Source organism: Parasteatoda tepidariorum, chromosome 8 (genome assembly GCF_982258835.1).
Source record: "Parasteatoda tepidariorum strain Cologne lab strain chromosome 8, Ptep-v5.0, whole genome shotgun sequence".
Lineage (NCBI taxonomy): Eukaryota > Metazoa > Arthropoda > Arachnida > Araneae > Theridiidae > Parasteatoda > Parasteatoda tepidariorum.
The window spans coordinates 84,068,007-84,084,031 of NC_141762.1; the positions used below are offsets into that span (position 1 = coordinate 84,068,007).

Sequence of the window (16,025 nt, forward strand, 5' to 3'; positions counted from 1 at the left end):
TATATATATATATATATATATATATATAAGTTCATAACGAAGAAAACAAAGAAAAATAATAGACAAATGAAAAAAAAGGGGGAGGGGAATATTAAGTAAAAAAATAACAAACAACAGTTAATTTAAAAAAGAAAATTGTTTAAGTTTCAAAAAAAAATTTAAATTTTACTATTGAACTACTGAAAATATTTGAGCAATTATTTCATTTCTGTAAAGTATTACACAGAAAAAAAAACAGGTTTGTTTTACGAAAAAGCAACATAAGCCGACTCAAATTTGTTTAGTGATCAATTCTAAGATGTCTCAAAACAACCGAATATCCTAAGAAATGCAATTGCAGGCGAACATGCATGATTCAATCCCAGAACATTTAATTTAGGATTTGCTGTTAATTTTGATGCACGTTGAATCATTAGAGAAAAATTTGACTGCAACAGCATCCGATCACGTGATCTCAGGGAGACTTCCTCTTCCTGTTCTTTCGTGGGGGTACCACGTGACATCTTTCTGAGCATAGGCGCTGTCGTTGCTTACCCGGCCGCCCCTTTCCCTGTAGTTAGGGCGCTGGGGCGCTTCTGTCGCACCTTCTCCTGCCGAGACGCCCCAGTCAGACCACTGCGTTGGACTCATTCAGCATCCTCTCCTTTCTCTTCTTTTCTCTGAATGATCCCTAGTTGTTTCTCTCAGTGCAAAATAAGTTTTGTGGAAAGAGAAGAGGGAAAAGTGCAAACTTTGTTTCCCCTTTTTTTCCCTTTATACTAAACAACAACTTTTGTAGTTGTCCGGTGAATTTCTGCAAGTCATGTGATTATTTAAATTATTCTAATCTATAATATTTGGTAAACATCTGATTAATATTTGTCAAAATGTGAAAAATATCTGGAAAAAAAGAACGTTTTCAAAATGATTATAATATTAAAAATGGTTAAGATAATAAACTGTCATCCACATTTTTTAATTTTTTAAAGCTACCAGGAGACTCACAAAATTTTAATTTGTACTAAAATTTGTGAAAGTGATATTTTATTTTGTTTATTTTTTTCATGTTACTGATATTCGATTTAAACTACTTGAAAATATTACATGTTTTTTATATGTTGGATATATCCGTTGCAATATGAAACATTTACAGCGTAAAACATTAAAAACCATTAGTTCGGGATACTCAAGAAAATTTTAGAGAAACAATTTTGTTTGGATAATTCTATACCGTAAATATAGATATATTTGATTTCCTGAACAAGAAAGCATGATGGAAAATACTAGCTGTTTTATAACTTGCTATTTTCAAAACATACTAGCTAAACTTTCAATCAATAAGCTAGTTACCATACTTGGAATAATTGTTGTGATGCAGTTTATGCAGTTGGAAGTTGAGTCTACATCCGGTAAGTTGTAAATTCTATTCATCGATAAGCCAATAATTTACAACGTACTCAAACTCTTTCTTATTTGAATTTACTATTTATTGTTTAAAACAAAATTTGATGAGCACTATTCTGTTTTGAGAGGGGTAAAAAAATATTTTCATTATTATCGACAACAGTGATATCCAAAATAATTGGGTCAATAGATCCTGCAATCATTGAACACTGTAAAATATTCTGGAACAAATACGGAAAATTTTTTCCGAACCGTGTGGTGGAACGAAATTCTGAATTCGTATAAATTTTCGTAAGTTTTTAAAGTAATAATACAGTAAAATCACTGAATGTCTCTAATTAAATATTACTGTAAAAATTGAGGGGTAATATTTTACGGTAAAAATGGATTTAAGGTATGATGCATCAAAGTGCCGGTACTTTATATCGTAATTTGATCTGGAATATTTTACAGTGAAGTGATAATCGCCTATTATATCAATAAAATATATAGTTTTATAGTCTCTATATGTCACTCAGGAATTAAAAAGTACCAAAACAAACATACATGATTCTAAAAACATATGCATGATTCTAAAACTGGAGCATAGAGTGTTTCTTTACCTTAGAGCGTCGCATTTGCGTTTCATATTAAAATTATTTAGAAGTAAAGTTCCACAATATTTTTTGGTTAAAATAAAATGGCTATTTTTTGAAAATATTGCTGTTATAGAGAAAATAATTGGATATTTTTCTCATATAAAACAAATCTTATGTAAAATTCCATATTATTAAAAAGATTTAACTTATTTTTTTAAAAATTTAATATTTTACTGATAAGATTGAACATTTATTGAGTACTTTGTTGATAATCTTTAATGTATATTATACAGTATAAATTTATACAACTATTCTATTACATATTATAATACTTTTTCTTTATATAAAGCCATAGTACACAGAACTGATGTGTTGAATTTAAAATATTTTTATCTCGGCAAGTACAATGGTGAATATTTTTGAATTAATGTCGATGTTTGGTTACAAATATTTTTAAAAACATATTTTGAAACACTAAATGTAGTACTTGATATTGTCCCAGATTTATGTTTTTAATTTAAGTCAAACAAAAATATTTCACTTACATACAGTCCAATATTAATAATAATATAAATTTATCTGTCTTAGCACACATATTGCTTATAAAACATATTATGTCAGCATGTATTTCAGTTCTAAAAAATTGGTTCCTGCATGCAACATCCTCATATTAGAACCAAAACAACTTGCGTGAAAGGAAACTTTTAAGGTAACAAGAATCTAAGATGATTATAGGTTGAAACAATAAAGTATCTACTTTCTAAAGAAGTTCATTGCTCCAAGATTTCATATTTTATTTATAAAGTTAACATTAGAACACTGTGTTCACATCTTTTTAATTCCTTTCTATTTTTCGAAATCTACTATAAAAAGGGAAAAGAAAAATAATTATCTTGATAATATGGCTAAAAACGTCTATAATGTTAGTATAAAAGTAATCCCGTATTCATATCTATTCTTCTGTTGAAATTAGAAATATTAATGATGCATACCAAACACATAAATAATTCGTAATGATAATACAATTTATGGAAAAAATTATTTTCCGATGAAATATTTAAATAAAATCGTAATTTACTTTTTCTAAGACAAATGCGCATACATTATATTTGCTTACTTACATTTAGTCCAAATTACTTATGAAAAAATAACAAAATTAGAAAAATAAATCACTGATGATCGAAAATTGATAAAGAAAGCGACAATTAGTTAGTAACATGGTTTAATTAGTAGTTAGGCTTATTACCGCAGCAGTGCGCTGTACACATCTAATCAAAAACGTGTTGCAATTTCGGCAAAATAAAGAGGCATGCATCTCCTTTATAAATGGTATAATAGTGGAGAATTATGCTTTTCCCCGTGAAGGACATTAAGGTTATTTCTCGAACTGAGCATATATAATTTACAAACCATTTCAATTGAATCGCCGAGACTCATGTGATTTCGCCTCGTTATAATGCTTCTAAGTGCCCCCTTGCAGGATATTTGATTCAAAATAACTATTTACAATTTTTAGTAAGCATTTAGAGTTATGGAGACATTTTTATCAATGATTAAGTAATCATCCATTGGTCATGGATTTAGTATATTTGAATTTTATTAATAAATACGCTGTAAGTTATAGAATATATTAAAATCCATAAGAAAGCCCGTTTTTGTGTCTCAAAAATGTTTTTGCTAAAAATTAAATGAACTAGTGTTTAAATAATATGTTTAGCATGCACAAAAAATTATCGCTCTCTCTTAAGACATCAAATTTTCAAAAATTTAAAAAAAAATTTGCCATTTTGCAAATCATTTAAATTGAAAATCACGGTGTTGAAAAAAAATTTAATTTAACTAATAAAACTTTTTGTTTACTGGTGTTTTTTCACCCAATGTATAAAAGGAATATTTTCATTCCAAAAGAAATTAATTAGATTCATTATCACAGTCTATCTTATTACTACATCGATCTACAATAAAATCAAGCGCATGAACTCATTATAAAACCTAGTAAATTTTTCATTTTGCGGTTTTAAACACAATTAGCATGTGCAAAATTAGTAAATATTCTAAAGCTTATATAATTTTTACTTTTATAATTTTTAGAAACAATCGGCTCTTAAATTTAAATTTTAGAGAAAATCATCGTTAGTTTTACTGTCAAATCTCTCTACTTCTTATTTTTAGTTATTGTGAGATCGTAGAACGTTAAAATAAAATTTTAGTCATTTATTTTAACCGTTTGGAGGATTATTGATTCTTTATTCTTGTAAGTAAACAAAAAATTTATATTATAATATCATTTACAATAAATTCCACACCATATTACATTTTAAGAGCCTTAACCATTTGAATTAATGAAAAATAGAATAAGCTAAGAAGAAAATCAATTCTCATAAGTTAGAGTACCGGTAAGAACCGCCTTTTAATACTTCTTTAACATTTTAACAATACGGGGGGAAAATGTTGTAATCGAATCATTCATACAACAATTTGCAGTACGTTTTTCTTCTTTGTTTTCACATAAAAAGTAATAATTTACGTAGTAAATACAATCTTAAAGGTTAGAGTATCTATACAGATTTCGGAGTATAAGTGCATTTCTGTTCAGTTGTAAAATACATAAGTAATATCTAACTGTTGTATTGTTTTATCTATTCTGTCTGCATTTCGGTATAATCTGTTTGGCGGAAAAAATAATTGGATGTACTTGTTTATAAAAAATGACTTGCATGAACTTATACGAAAAAAAGTTCCTATTTTATTTAATTAGTGGAGTTGATGCCCTACTCAAATTTAGGTCTTCACATAGTAGGTCTTAATTATACATAATTTATTGTCTTAATTATACATAACATAAATTTATACATGATTTTGTATTAAATATTTGTACCGTACCGCAAGTTGTAAGAAGAAATCGCTCTATGTGTTAAAAAATTTGGAATGTTGAAAAATTTGGTAAAATATTTGTAAGATGATTGGAGCGGCTCCAATTATAATTATTCAATTCTTTTTGAGACTTAGATTGTCGTTTTGTTTAAAAAATATTTTTCAAAAAGAATTTGATGTCGATAACTCACAAAAATTGAAGCAAAAAAGAGTAACAATAATCTATATACGAATTTAACTATAAACATAGATACTATGTTAGAAATATTGGTGGTATTTTTGTGCTAAATATTATTACAATTTTAATTATTCTCAAAATTATTAGAAAAAATAAGTACATTAAATGTTTTTAAGAAATTTAATTAGATTTTATCAAGGTATAAAGTTCATAAATATAAGAATTCAAAAATATCTTTCACTATCCTTATAAATACTAATGCACATCTCCCCTATTTAAATTTAGGGAGTTTGTTTTAATAAAATAAAAGCATTTAATAAAATTGTGGTAATGATTTATTAAAGAAAAAATATGACTTAGGATAGTGAAAAGAAGATGAAAAAAAAAGATCAACTGCTGAATATTGCGAAGAATAAACTTTTTAATAAATTTTCGACACACGGCAAAAAATTCCGTATCAAATTATGATAAATAGTATCGGCACTCAGATTACTTGTACTTCTTACTATGAAATCCCTTTTAACCGAAACATGTTTCAGAACAAAAAATCTAATATTCCGGAGCTTTTATAGTAATAATAAATGAAATAAATATTGCTATGAATATTACGGTACAATATTTCACAATAAGAATGGATTTTTACTGTGCAGTTAACGTTTAAGCAACCTGATTATATTATGTTAGTGAACTCAATTAACTCAATTATTTTAATGCAAGTAAAATTTTCCTTTGCCAATTATTATTTTTTTTCTTCATTTTTCCAACCGTTTATCTGTTTTAAGCAAAAATTTATTTTAAACTCTGTCCTTAATAAGATATTAAATTAGCATGCACATTTTAAAAAAATTCAGGATCTATGAAAAAGTAAATCAAGTTGCCGATACTTATTTTACCGTAAAATCATTTTTTATCGGAATATGTTACGGGAGAAATCTGATATAACGTTATTTTTTCGGTAATTATTACCTTACCACTTTCTCGATCTAATTAAATAAATATTTATGCAAAAATCAAGGAATAATATTTTGTCGGTACCTTATATCGTATTTTGATCCAGAATTTCTTACAATGCATGATTGATAATAATTTTTATAAATGTATTTGTTCTTAAATTTATACTCATTAATATAGATAGAATTTTTCTCAATAAAATGTTTTAATCCTGTAAGATCCATAAACAACATTTTAAAATTTTGTTTATGCCATATTTTTAAATACTCTCCTTACACACATTGCATGCTGGGTTGGTATAGTAATCCTATTTATAAAGTTAGTTCAAGTGTATAAAAGCTCAAAGCCTTCCGGAATTTTCAACTAATTAGTACCGCAATTCTACACATGTCTCTATGCTAATTACGCAGAATTTCACAACTAAACGCAGAGGTACTCTTGAAACTATTTATTTGCAACTATCAGAACAACATTGGCAGGCGGCACAATTGAAATGTTTCCTCCTTTCCGACTATTCGCTCTGTTTTGGTGGCCAGCCAATCAACTAGAGAAGTTCAGATTTAACAATAGGCGGTAATTAATAGCCAGTTTGTAGGATTTACTCCTATTGTCGAAATTCTCTGCGGGATAAATCCAATCAGTCAAGATTGAGTCTTTGTTTCTAACTTAGTTTAATCTGGTGGGAGATCTTAGAAGAATTATCTCTTCAGTCCCTCCCAGCACCTTTTCGAACAAATATTTATCTTTCCTTATGCAATCACTTATAGTTTATTTGGGCAAACGATTCCCTTTCTAAATTTTACAGAACGAAATAGCTACTTTGTAAAGTTTCAATACAATTATTTTCAATCAAGAAAAAACAATATGGCGTAATAGTATTAACACAAAATTAGATACATATATTCATCTTAATGTATACATTTTACTTTATAACCGTCGTTGAGCATCCAACCTAATACTTGGATTTACGACTATCAATATTTAACTCCGTATCCTCGTAATTTTTATCCAAATCCAGAAGACAAGGAAACTCCTGTATCTAGTATTGGGAGACATTTGTCTTATTGGAGGATATTCTTAGGGAACTAACCCGCATTTGCGTTACAAGGAGAAGAAAATCACGAAAATCTCCCACAGTTGGTCTGATGGCAAATGAATTCTAACCCGCTATTCGTCAATCACTGAGGATATATTTTACGTCATAACTGTGATCAGTACCAGACTGGTGCAGAATTCGTATCGGTGGGCCTACGCTGGAATTCGATCACATGTCACCTCATTGAACCCTCTATTGGTTTATAATTAGCCATTTTATATACGCTGCAAAAAATTCCGTAAAAAAATATTAAAAAACGTACCATCACTCGGGATGCCAGTACTTTTCACTGTAAACTTCTATATAACCGTAAAACGTACCGAAACAAAACGCCAATAATCCGTGTATTTTACAGTAATATTTAGTGTTGGGCCACTGCAGCATTGTAACAATATATATGTTATAGTAAAAATTGTGGTTCAGAATTTTAAGGTAAAAAGGAATTTTACGGATGCTGCATTCGGAGTGTCAATATTTTTGAACGCAATTTCATTCGGAATTTTTACAGTTTATTTCTATATCAATGATGGGTACAGTATTATTTATCATCTTGATGTCTATATCGTTTACTAGTGTTATTATCTTAAACTACACTACTTTTTAGTTGATAAACAATCATTTATTAAATTTTCAAGAAAAGAAAATCTCAATATTTTCAGATAAATGATTTATATTACAGTTATTTGTGCACTAAATCTTCACTGTAGAAGAACAGTGTATTGGTAGCAAATGCATTAATGCTAATATTTTATTTCTCCCCATAAAATACAAAGAAAATTGTTTCTTTTTTTTCATTTTTTGATTGATTTAAATTGATTTGCTTTACATAGTGCTACAGAAAATATTATACGGAAAAAAATAAGATAAATCACAAATTAATATTGTAAAATACAAGCAAAACTTCATATTTTATTGATCTTCATAATCAGTGTTAAAAATCAGTGATATTATCGGTGATATGATCGGAAAACATATTTTAAAACATATTTTTCTTGAAGGAGTGAAAGTAACATTAAGCTTGTTTTTCATATTTAATTTGTTCTTAAAATAATTGGTGTATCTAATTAACGTTAAACAAATTACATTCTTACTGCAGTATATTTAACAACTTATGCTTTTAAACGCTACAAAAACTATAAGACTAATTTGTTAGTTTAGATAAAGTTAAAAAACATACATTACAGTCAAGGAAGATTAATTGTTTTAAAATATATGAGAACAAACGAAATATTTTTATCATTTTTTAGCGCAAACATAGCATGACTAATTTTCCAGTAGTTAAACGAGACAATTATGCTTTTAAGAGTTAAATTATTGTCTGTTAAGGCCATTTTTTTAAAAAAAAATGTAAGTTAAATAAAGATTACAGTAAAAATTATGGTATAATATTTTATGGTAAAAAATGGACTTCATGGTTTCTGCACCCAAAGTGCAAGTGCTTTATACTTGAGTTGGAATTTTTTACAGCGTAATATGCTATTTCTGTAACTTTTTTTAAAAAAAAAATTATTCAGTTATTAGAGGCTGTAAGGATAAGTTTTGCCTATTTTTAGCCAGTGCTCTATATGTAAAACACTACTGTTATGTGTAATTAAAAACGTTTGTGGTCTAAAATTTTAATATCTGAAAAGTTAGTTCAGCACTGCAATGCATGGGTTCAGAAAATTAAAAAAAAATATCACTATTATTTTTTTTTATTTTAAGACATTACATAAATTTTTTCCGTTTATTGTTTTTCTTCCATCTAGGTAGGAAAAACTCGTCAAATTAACAGTTTTCAGAAAAAAACTAATGATATTTTTAAATATAAAAACCATTTGTACACTCTAAATCATAAATAAATGTCTACAACAAACTGATATTTAAAATTACAGAAATGTGATTTAAAATTATATTTTAGTTTTTAATGTAAGGCAGTTAAACTTTGGCTTATTTTATTTTCGTTGGTGAAATGATGTTAGTTTTCTTTATCAAAAAAACCACAATGAAGAAGTTTAGATTATCATGAATTGCTTATGAGACCATTTAGGCATTATAAATGTATACTCGTATAAAATGTTTGATGTAAATACAAATAGTTTACAAAGATATCCATAAAATATAAATTTTTTAAAGTTTATAATTTTAAAGAGTTTTAATTTAGTTGTAGTAGTCTTAGCTCATTGGTCATTCAATTGTAACGTTTTTAGTTTGATAATATATATTGGTAGAATATTTTTTTTAATTATTGGATTATTCGATTTAATTTTATTTTTCCTGTCTTGCATAATTCTGGTTGTTATTTATTTAAAAAAAGGAGCTAAATGCGTAATTTATAATTAATTTTTCTTTAAAAGAATATCAAAAATTAATCTTTTATTACCAAAAGTAAACCAAAAATGCATACCAACTAACTTGAAATTTCAGTGTGAAAGATAGATACTCAAATTTTAAGAAACTATTTCCTGAAATATGCTCCAAGTGAGCATTTCGTCAAAGTGACGAAATTTCTATCGGCACTTCTTCGAAGAAACGAATTTCGTCAATAGTAAAGTAAAATTTCGTCCTTCCATTTTGTTCAAAAAAAAAAAAAGAAAAGAAACTTCGTGGTGACTAAACTAATTATTTTTTTAATAATAACATTATCGTGGGAACCGTATAGCTGGATCAATGTCACCTTAACAACATAAGAAAGGCAAAGAGGAAAGAGAGATAAATGACCCCCATGCATGAAGCGGGATTCGAACCCGTGATCTTCTTGGTGCGAGGCGATCTTTGTGAAAAACATACTGGGCGATAAAGTTATTTCCATCCGTCTAGTCCTCATTCTAATTTCGTAATTCTAGTTAAAGACCTTTACCAATGAACTGCGATGATTTTTCAGATTAGGAAGCATTTTCGTCGTATATTTTAGAGTTCCCGTTTTGTTACCAATCACGTGATTTCATGACAAAATAGCTCTTAAAATCAACGAAATAAAGCTCAAGGATTGCAGAACCACCAAAAGTGTTATTTCTGAAAGTGTTGATAAAATTCACTATACTGAATTCCATCTAAAGACAATAAAAGTTTTTAAAAAAAATGAGAGGAAAAATGCGTTTCGAGGGACGTTCCATTTTTTTATTTGGAAATCAGCGTTTGACAAGTGAATTCTTTAATGGCGGTGGTTAAGAACATCACTGAAAATATAAAATATCCTTTTTGAAATAAATTAATAGTTAAACTTTTTTTAAAGCATAAAATTATTATATATTGACGAGATATTTCACATATTCAACAGGGATAGTTTTTAAAATATCATCAAGGGGAGCACAATTCATATATTCCTGACATTTCTAAATTGTTCCCAATTTTTTCAATTCTGTTCTTATCAAATTTCTTTTTTCGTTTTCGATTTCAAAATTGAGCTCTTACTTTTCGTATTTTATTTGCACTTGATTCTACACTGTTTGAAATTTCTTGGAAAAAATAAAACGATAATTTATTTAATCGTTATTTTACCATATTCCAACGAAACAGTCAATGAACTTTAAATAAGATAATAATCAAACTATTAACTGTGAGAGAAACGGTTTCTTAACTTTAATCTCATACGGTTAAGCAACCAGAATTTCATCGCACTATCTAAGTCCACCTAATGAAGCCGCTTAGTTCTTCGTAACTGCGTTCGTTTTTTAGCTGAGAGATCTAATCTGTCAATCTCATTAGTGACTAGTCGACCATGACGGGCGTTTGATCCCCAGGGTTGACAAAACTATATTTCCTCTATTCCCACTTCATTACACACGAAGTGTTTCCAGTGTCATGCATTTCCCAGTTTGTGCCCTGTACTCTCCAAGACCCATTACCTAACAAAAAGGTTATCCACTATACTTATTGAATATGAAACCATGTCAATTGTAAATGGTTAAAAAACCGGTAGTTTCTTCTTCATAGTTTTATAACTGTACTAGTTGGAAACGGCTTTAAAACCGTAATAATAAAAAATGTTTTTTTTGCCGTAAACTGTACGATAAATTGCGAAGTCTGCTGCTTGTTATTTTCTCATAAATTTAGAATGAAAATTCAAACGGCGTAGGATCTGATTGTCAACTTCAAAATATATAATAAATTAACAAGATCAATGCTATTTTTATCTATGTTTTCTTTATCCATTAAAACTAGTGGTTCATAAGGCTTCTGCTGACAAATAATTTTATACTTCTGAGATAAAAAAGATTTCTTACAGGGTCATTGTTTGTTCTATCGCTATGCATCCTTAAGACATATTGCTCATCTCAAATAAAATTTGTAAATTAAAAATAAAATAAAAAGTAACGAACTTTCCTGTAAGTACCTGAATGACAACAAATTTAGAGTGGAAGTAAAAAAAACCTTAAGAATCGGAAAACAAAAACTATGAATAACAATAATATATTTAATATCATAGTTGGGAGCACATTGTAAAACCTTTTGGATGTTAAATTTTAACTCTATCATTGCTAAATAACTCAACGTATAACAGCTAATTGAAAGTCTTTATACTAAGATAAAGAATTTTTTATTATTATTAAAATTTCAGAGAAAGAGTAAAACACTTCGCATGAAATAGCTCAAATCTTATATTGCTAAGTATTCTGTCACTATCACTTCTTTATAGATCTCCTGCGAAATAATATCACCAAGAGTAACACATGAACACATTCATCCCCTTTTTTTCTATTTAAATATCATTATTTATCTTGAATAAGTGTCATAAAAAGTGAATGAAATATACACAACTTAATTAAGGGATTCGCTTGAAGCCTAAAAATAGAAACCTTGAAACGCCAATGTTCCAAAAGCAGAATCTTTGTCTTTAAACTAATATTTTGACTTTAACATTTTAAAAAAAAATTTTGAATTTGATGATTAACGGAGGTTTATATTAAAAGCTTGTAAATATAGTAGAAGTATTTTTGAAATTGGATTTTTTGTAAGTTATATAAGAAGCTGAATTATATATATATTTTTAAATTGCAACTAACTTCTAAAATTCATAAAAAATCAAACAATAATAGAAATGCAATCAAACTAAATGCGAAAAATACTTCATAACATAAATTTTAAATACATAATAAGTAATACCATGTAGAATTTAGGTGCTCATTAAATTCAAACTCAAAGCCCATGTCCCCTTTTTGAGACATGGACATGAAAATGGTTAACTGTTCCTTAGTTAATTTTTAATTAAACGTTTATGATTAAAATAAAATATATGAATATACATGCTATTTTTCTTATCATCTAGTCCGTAATTATCAGAATCTAGTCTGTAGAACTAGTCTGGGAACTGAATCTAGTCTATAATTGCTATACAAAAAGTAACTACTCAAATTTATCTTAAAGATTGCGATAAAATAAAATGCTCTTTAAGAAATAATACAAAAAAATCGATATTTGTAATTAAATAAACATTTCATTTGCCCGAACCAGGGCTGGAAATTTATGTTTAGAATTTAAGTGACATGTAGCAACATTTGTAAATGGTATTGATTTCTTATTCGACGAAAAACATTACCATGATTTGCCTGGCAGAAGTTCTGCTGTTCAAGTTAAATACTAAATATCTAATTTTCTTGGAAGTTCATGTACCTAATCTCGTTATCTGTCGACTTCTTTCTTTTTACCATAATTCAGTTCGTATGGTTTTAGTAGCGCCATTAGAAACACCGAGCGTGTGTGTTGATATGCAAATCTTAACAAGAGGGCACACTCCACCCTTTTTGAATTCATAATTTGTAAATTGCAAGGGTAGATACTATCTATGCATACTTGTGGAAGAATTGAGTGTTTCAAATGAAATATCATGACCTTTGCCTCTGAATGTTACATGTTAATGAGCATTGGAACTTATCGTGTACTCTCTCCAGGCTTTAATAATTGAATAACGCAGTATAATGTAGTCAGTATTCTATATCGTTATAGACTCAACGCAAGGGAAATCAAATGCACGTGCAATGTAGAACATGGTATTGGAACTATCCCTTTCCCAAGTGGACGTAATGACTTAATCATGTCAGCTTATTAACTTATTCGATAATCATCAATTATTATCTGGATTGTATGAACATTTACAGTTTAGAGATAGCCATGATGAACCCATTGCCCATGTTATCGTGAGATGAAATTTGGTTGCTATGGAAACAGTCTAAGACTTTGAGTGGCTATTAGGAATGATGTGTACTATTTGTACTATGATATATCTCAAACAATAAGTCAGTTGCTATGGGAAATGATTGGTGTTGAATTTATATAGAACTGTGTATTACATATTACTCTTTCTCAAGAGCACGAGTAATTCATAAATAAACAAACGACAGAAATATAAATAATACACATTAGCACACAATATGCTTTAAAATGTTAAGTTTAATTAGTTGGTCATTTGCGTAGGTGTAAATATCTGCATGGTGGGAAAATGACCGCAAGAGATGGACAAATCGCTACTTCTTCGAGGTAATGGATTTAGTCAGAAGTAATCAAATATTTTATATTCTATTAAATTTTTCAGAAAAAAATTAGGTACGGGTGACACTATTGATCAGTTTTTCGTGAGCACCATATAGGTGAATCAACATCATACCAACAACACAAGAAGGACAGATAGAACCGAGAGATAAATTTCATCTATACCCGAATCGGGATTTGAACTTCTTGACGCCATACTAACCGGTCGACTTATATCTTCATTCCAGTTAACTAACTCCCGAAATGCATTGCGATGAAGTTCCAAGTTAAGGAAACATTTTCGTGATGTGTTTGAGAGTTCACATTTCATCACAAATCATCGCAAATCACATTCATCACAAATCACATGGTTTTGAGGCGAAATTATTCTCAAAATTAACGAAAGGCAACTGAAGGATTGCAAGATTGTCAGAAGTAAGAGTTTTATTTCTGAAAGTGAAATGGCAAAAATAAAGATACAGCCCTCTTTGAATGTTTTTTAAAAAAATTATTCCATTTAATGAAACTAGGAATTATTCACCGTGACCAGTGTATTGAAAAATATGGTTTTTGTTTAAATACAGAATATATTTTTTAAAATGGAGCTGATAAGGATAAAAATTTAATTAAGGGTTTAAATCCTATTAGTGCAATGAGTTCTTAGTTCTTATTTTCGAGAATTGAGTTTACGAAATTTCATTTAATCTGTTTTAGGAATTTCTTTTTAAAACTAAGTTTTTTGGAAAAGGGATGTATTGTTAAGATAATGTGAAACATAATAATGAATGTAATGAAAAAACCACTGCGTCATTTTTGCTTTAATAATTCTGTTAGAGTCTCGTATGGATTTCAGTACTATACCTGTGTAAGTCAAACCTGTAAAAGTGATAAAGCAACGTAAGCCAAAATATTTTCTTTAAATACATTAATGAGAAATATATAATTTTACTTAAATTGAAAGATAATACTGTGAAATAAATTATACATGAATGTAATTCAGGAGTTCTGGTAGCACCATACATAGATTTACTGATAATTCATTTTCTGTAAATAAAAATTATTAAAACTAAACAATTATTTACAGAAAAACTCCTAATTTATGTCATTCAGGGTGGCCCCTGATTAATTATTTAAAGAAAAGGAATTATTAATGAATCCACGCGAGTTAACTCCTGAAGAATTTCTGCAATGCTTACATCTATTTTTTAATTGTACTATATATATATATATATATATATATATATATATATATATATATATATATATATATATATATATATATATATATATATATATATATATATATATATTAGTTTAAGTTTAATTCTATATTGCAATCATGTTTCTTTTATTTCATTGTACCATTATTTATCAATTCAAGATAGATTCTTCAATTTTTAGTAATGAAATTAAATATGTTAATTTTATGAAATTGTTTAAAAAAATATTAAGTTTCTATATTTTTTGACAAAAATATAGGAGTGCACGGGTATTATATGAACTCATTACAGAATTATGATTCACTTTTTAACTGAAATTTCTATTTATAGATCAGGAAATGTAACATCTAATTGAAATTTCAGAAAATTTATATAACCTATTTAAACAAAATTTAACAAGCTGAATTAGTTCTCATACTTTGATTCACATTTAAAAATCAAAAATTGAAAACAAATAAAAATGCTTTAACTAATGCGTTGTAGGAGTTTGGCAATTTTTTTGAGCTCTGCTTGTAAGGAAACTTATGCTGTGACATTATATTTTGATGCCATTATAGGCATTACATATTTCATAGCTTTCAAACTTTCTTTAGTTTCATAAATTCAGCTTTTAATCATTCGTTATCCCGTTAGACTTAAATTAAACCAATTATTTAATTTTATCACATTTTATAAAAAGCGAATATAAATATTTTTAGTTTTTTTAACAATAAATATAACAGCTAACTTTTCAATTCAGTACCAGTTTATAACTCATTATTTCACTGCTGCGACTAAATCGAATGTCGAAATATATTTTTAACTTAGTTGTAGCCAAATAATTTAAAATTTAATATTAAAAACGCAAGATTGACTTAGTTTTTGGCTATTTTATCTGTCGATAATTCGCCACCTTTGGATCTCTTCCCATGGTCCTAAGATTTTGCTAGAAGCTATTTATTCAATTGAAATTTAAAATGCTATGCACTATGACTGGAGGACGGGTATCCAATTACCTCACTCCATTGTTAATAATTACTAAAATTGTCTTATAAAATGACTTACAAAAATTTCTTCGTATCTATAAATGGAGATGTTGTTGTTCTGGTTTTACAGTATGAAGTCCCTATAATTATAAGTTAAAAAATTAAAAACATAAATAATTGTACAAATTAAAATTCAAAAAATTACTGACTACCTTTTTATTAATAGTTTTTTTTTATTTAAACGATTCAAAACTCTTCACGCACCACAAAGTATAGTAAGAGGCTTACAAAAGTAAGAAGAAAACAAACAATACATTTTTAATTGCGCAAAGC

At 27.9% G+C, this 16,025-nt stretch overlaps 1 protein-coding gene across 1 annotated transcript in view; it reads left to right on the forward strand.

Annotated features, from left to right (window-relative positions):
• The first annotated feature begins 511 nt into the window (after positions 1-511).
• Positions 512-16,025, forward strand: part of LOC107450041 (neurotrimin) — a 311,817-nt gene continuing 296,303 nt past the window's right edge. The window contains exon 1 of the mRNA XM_043043209.3: positions 512-1,388. Coding sequence (XP_042899143.1) covers positions 1,250-1,388 — 139 coding nt within the window. The 5' untranslated portion in view covers positions 512-1,249. The remainder of the gene's footprint in view (positions 1,389-16,025) is intronic.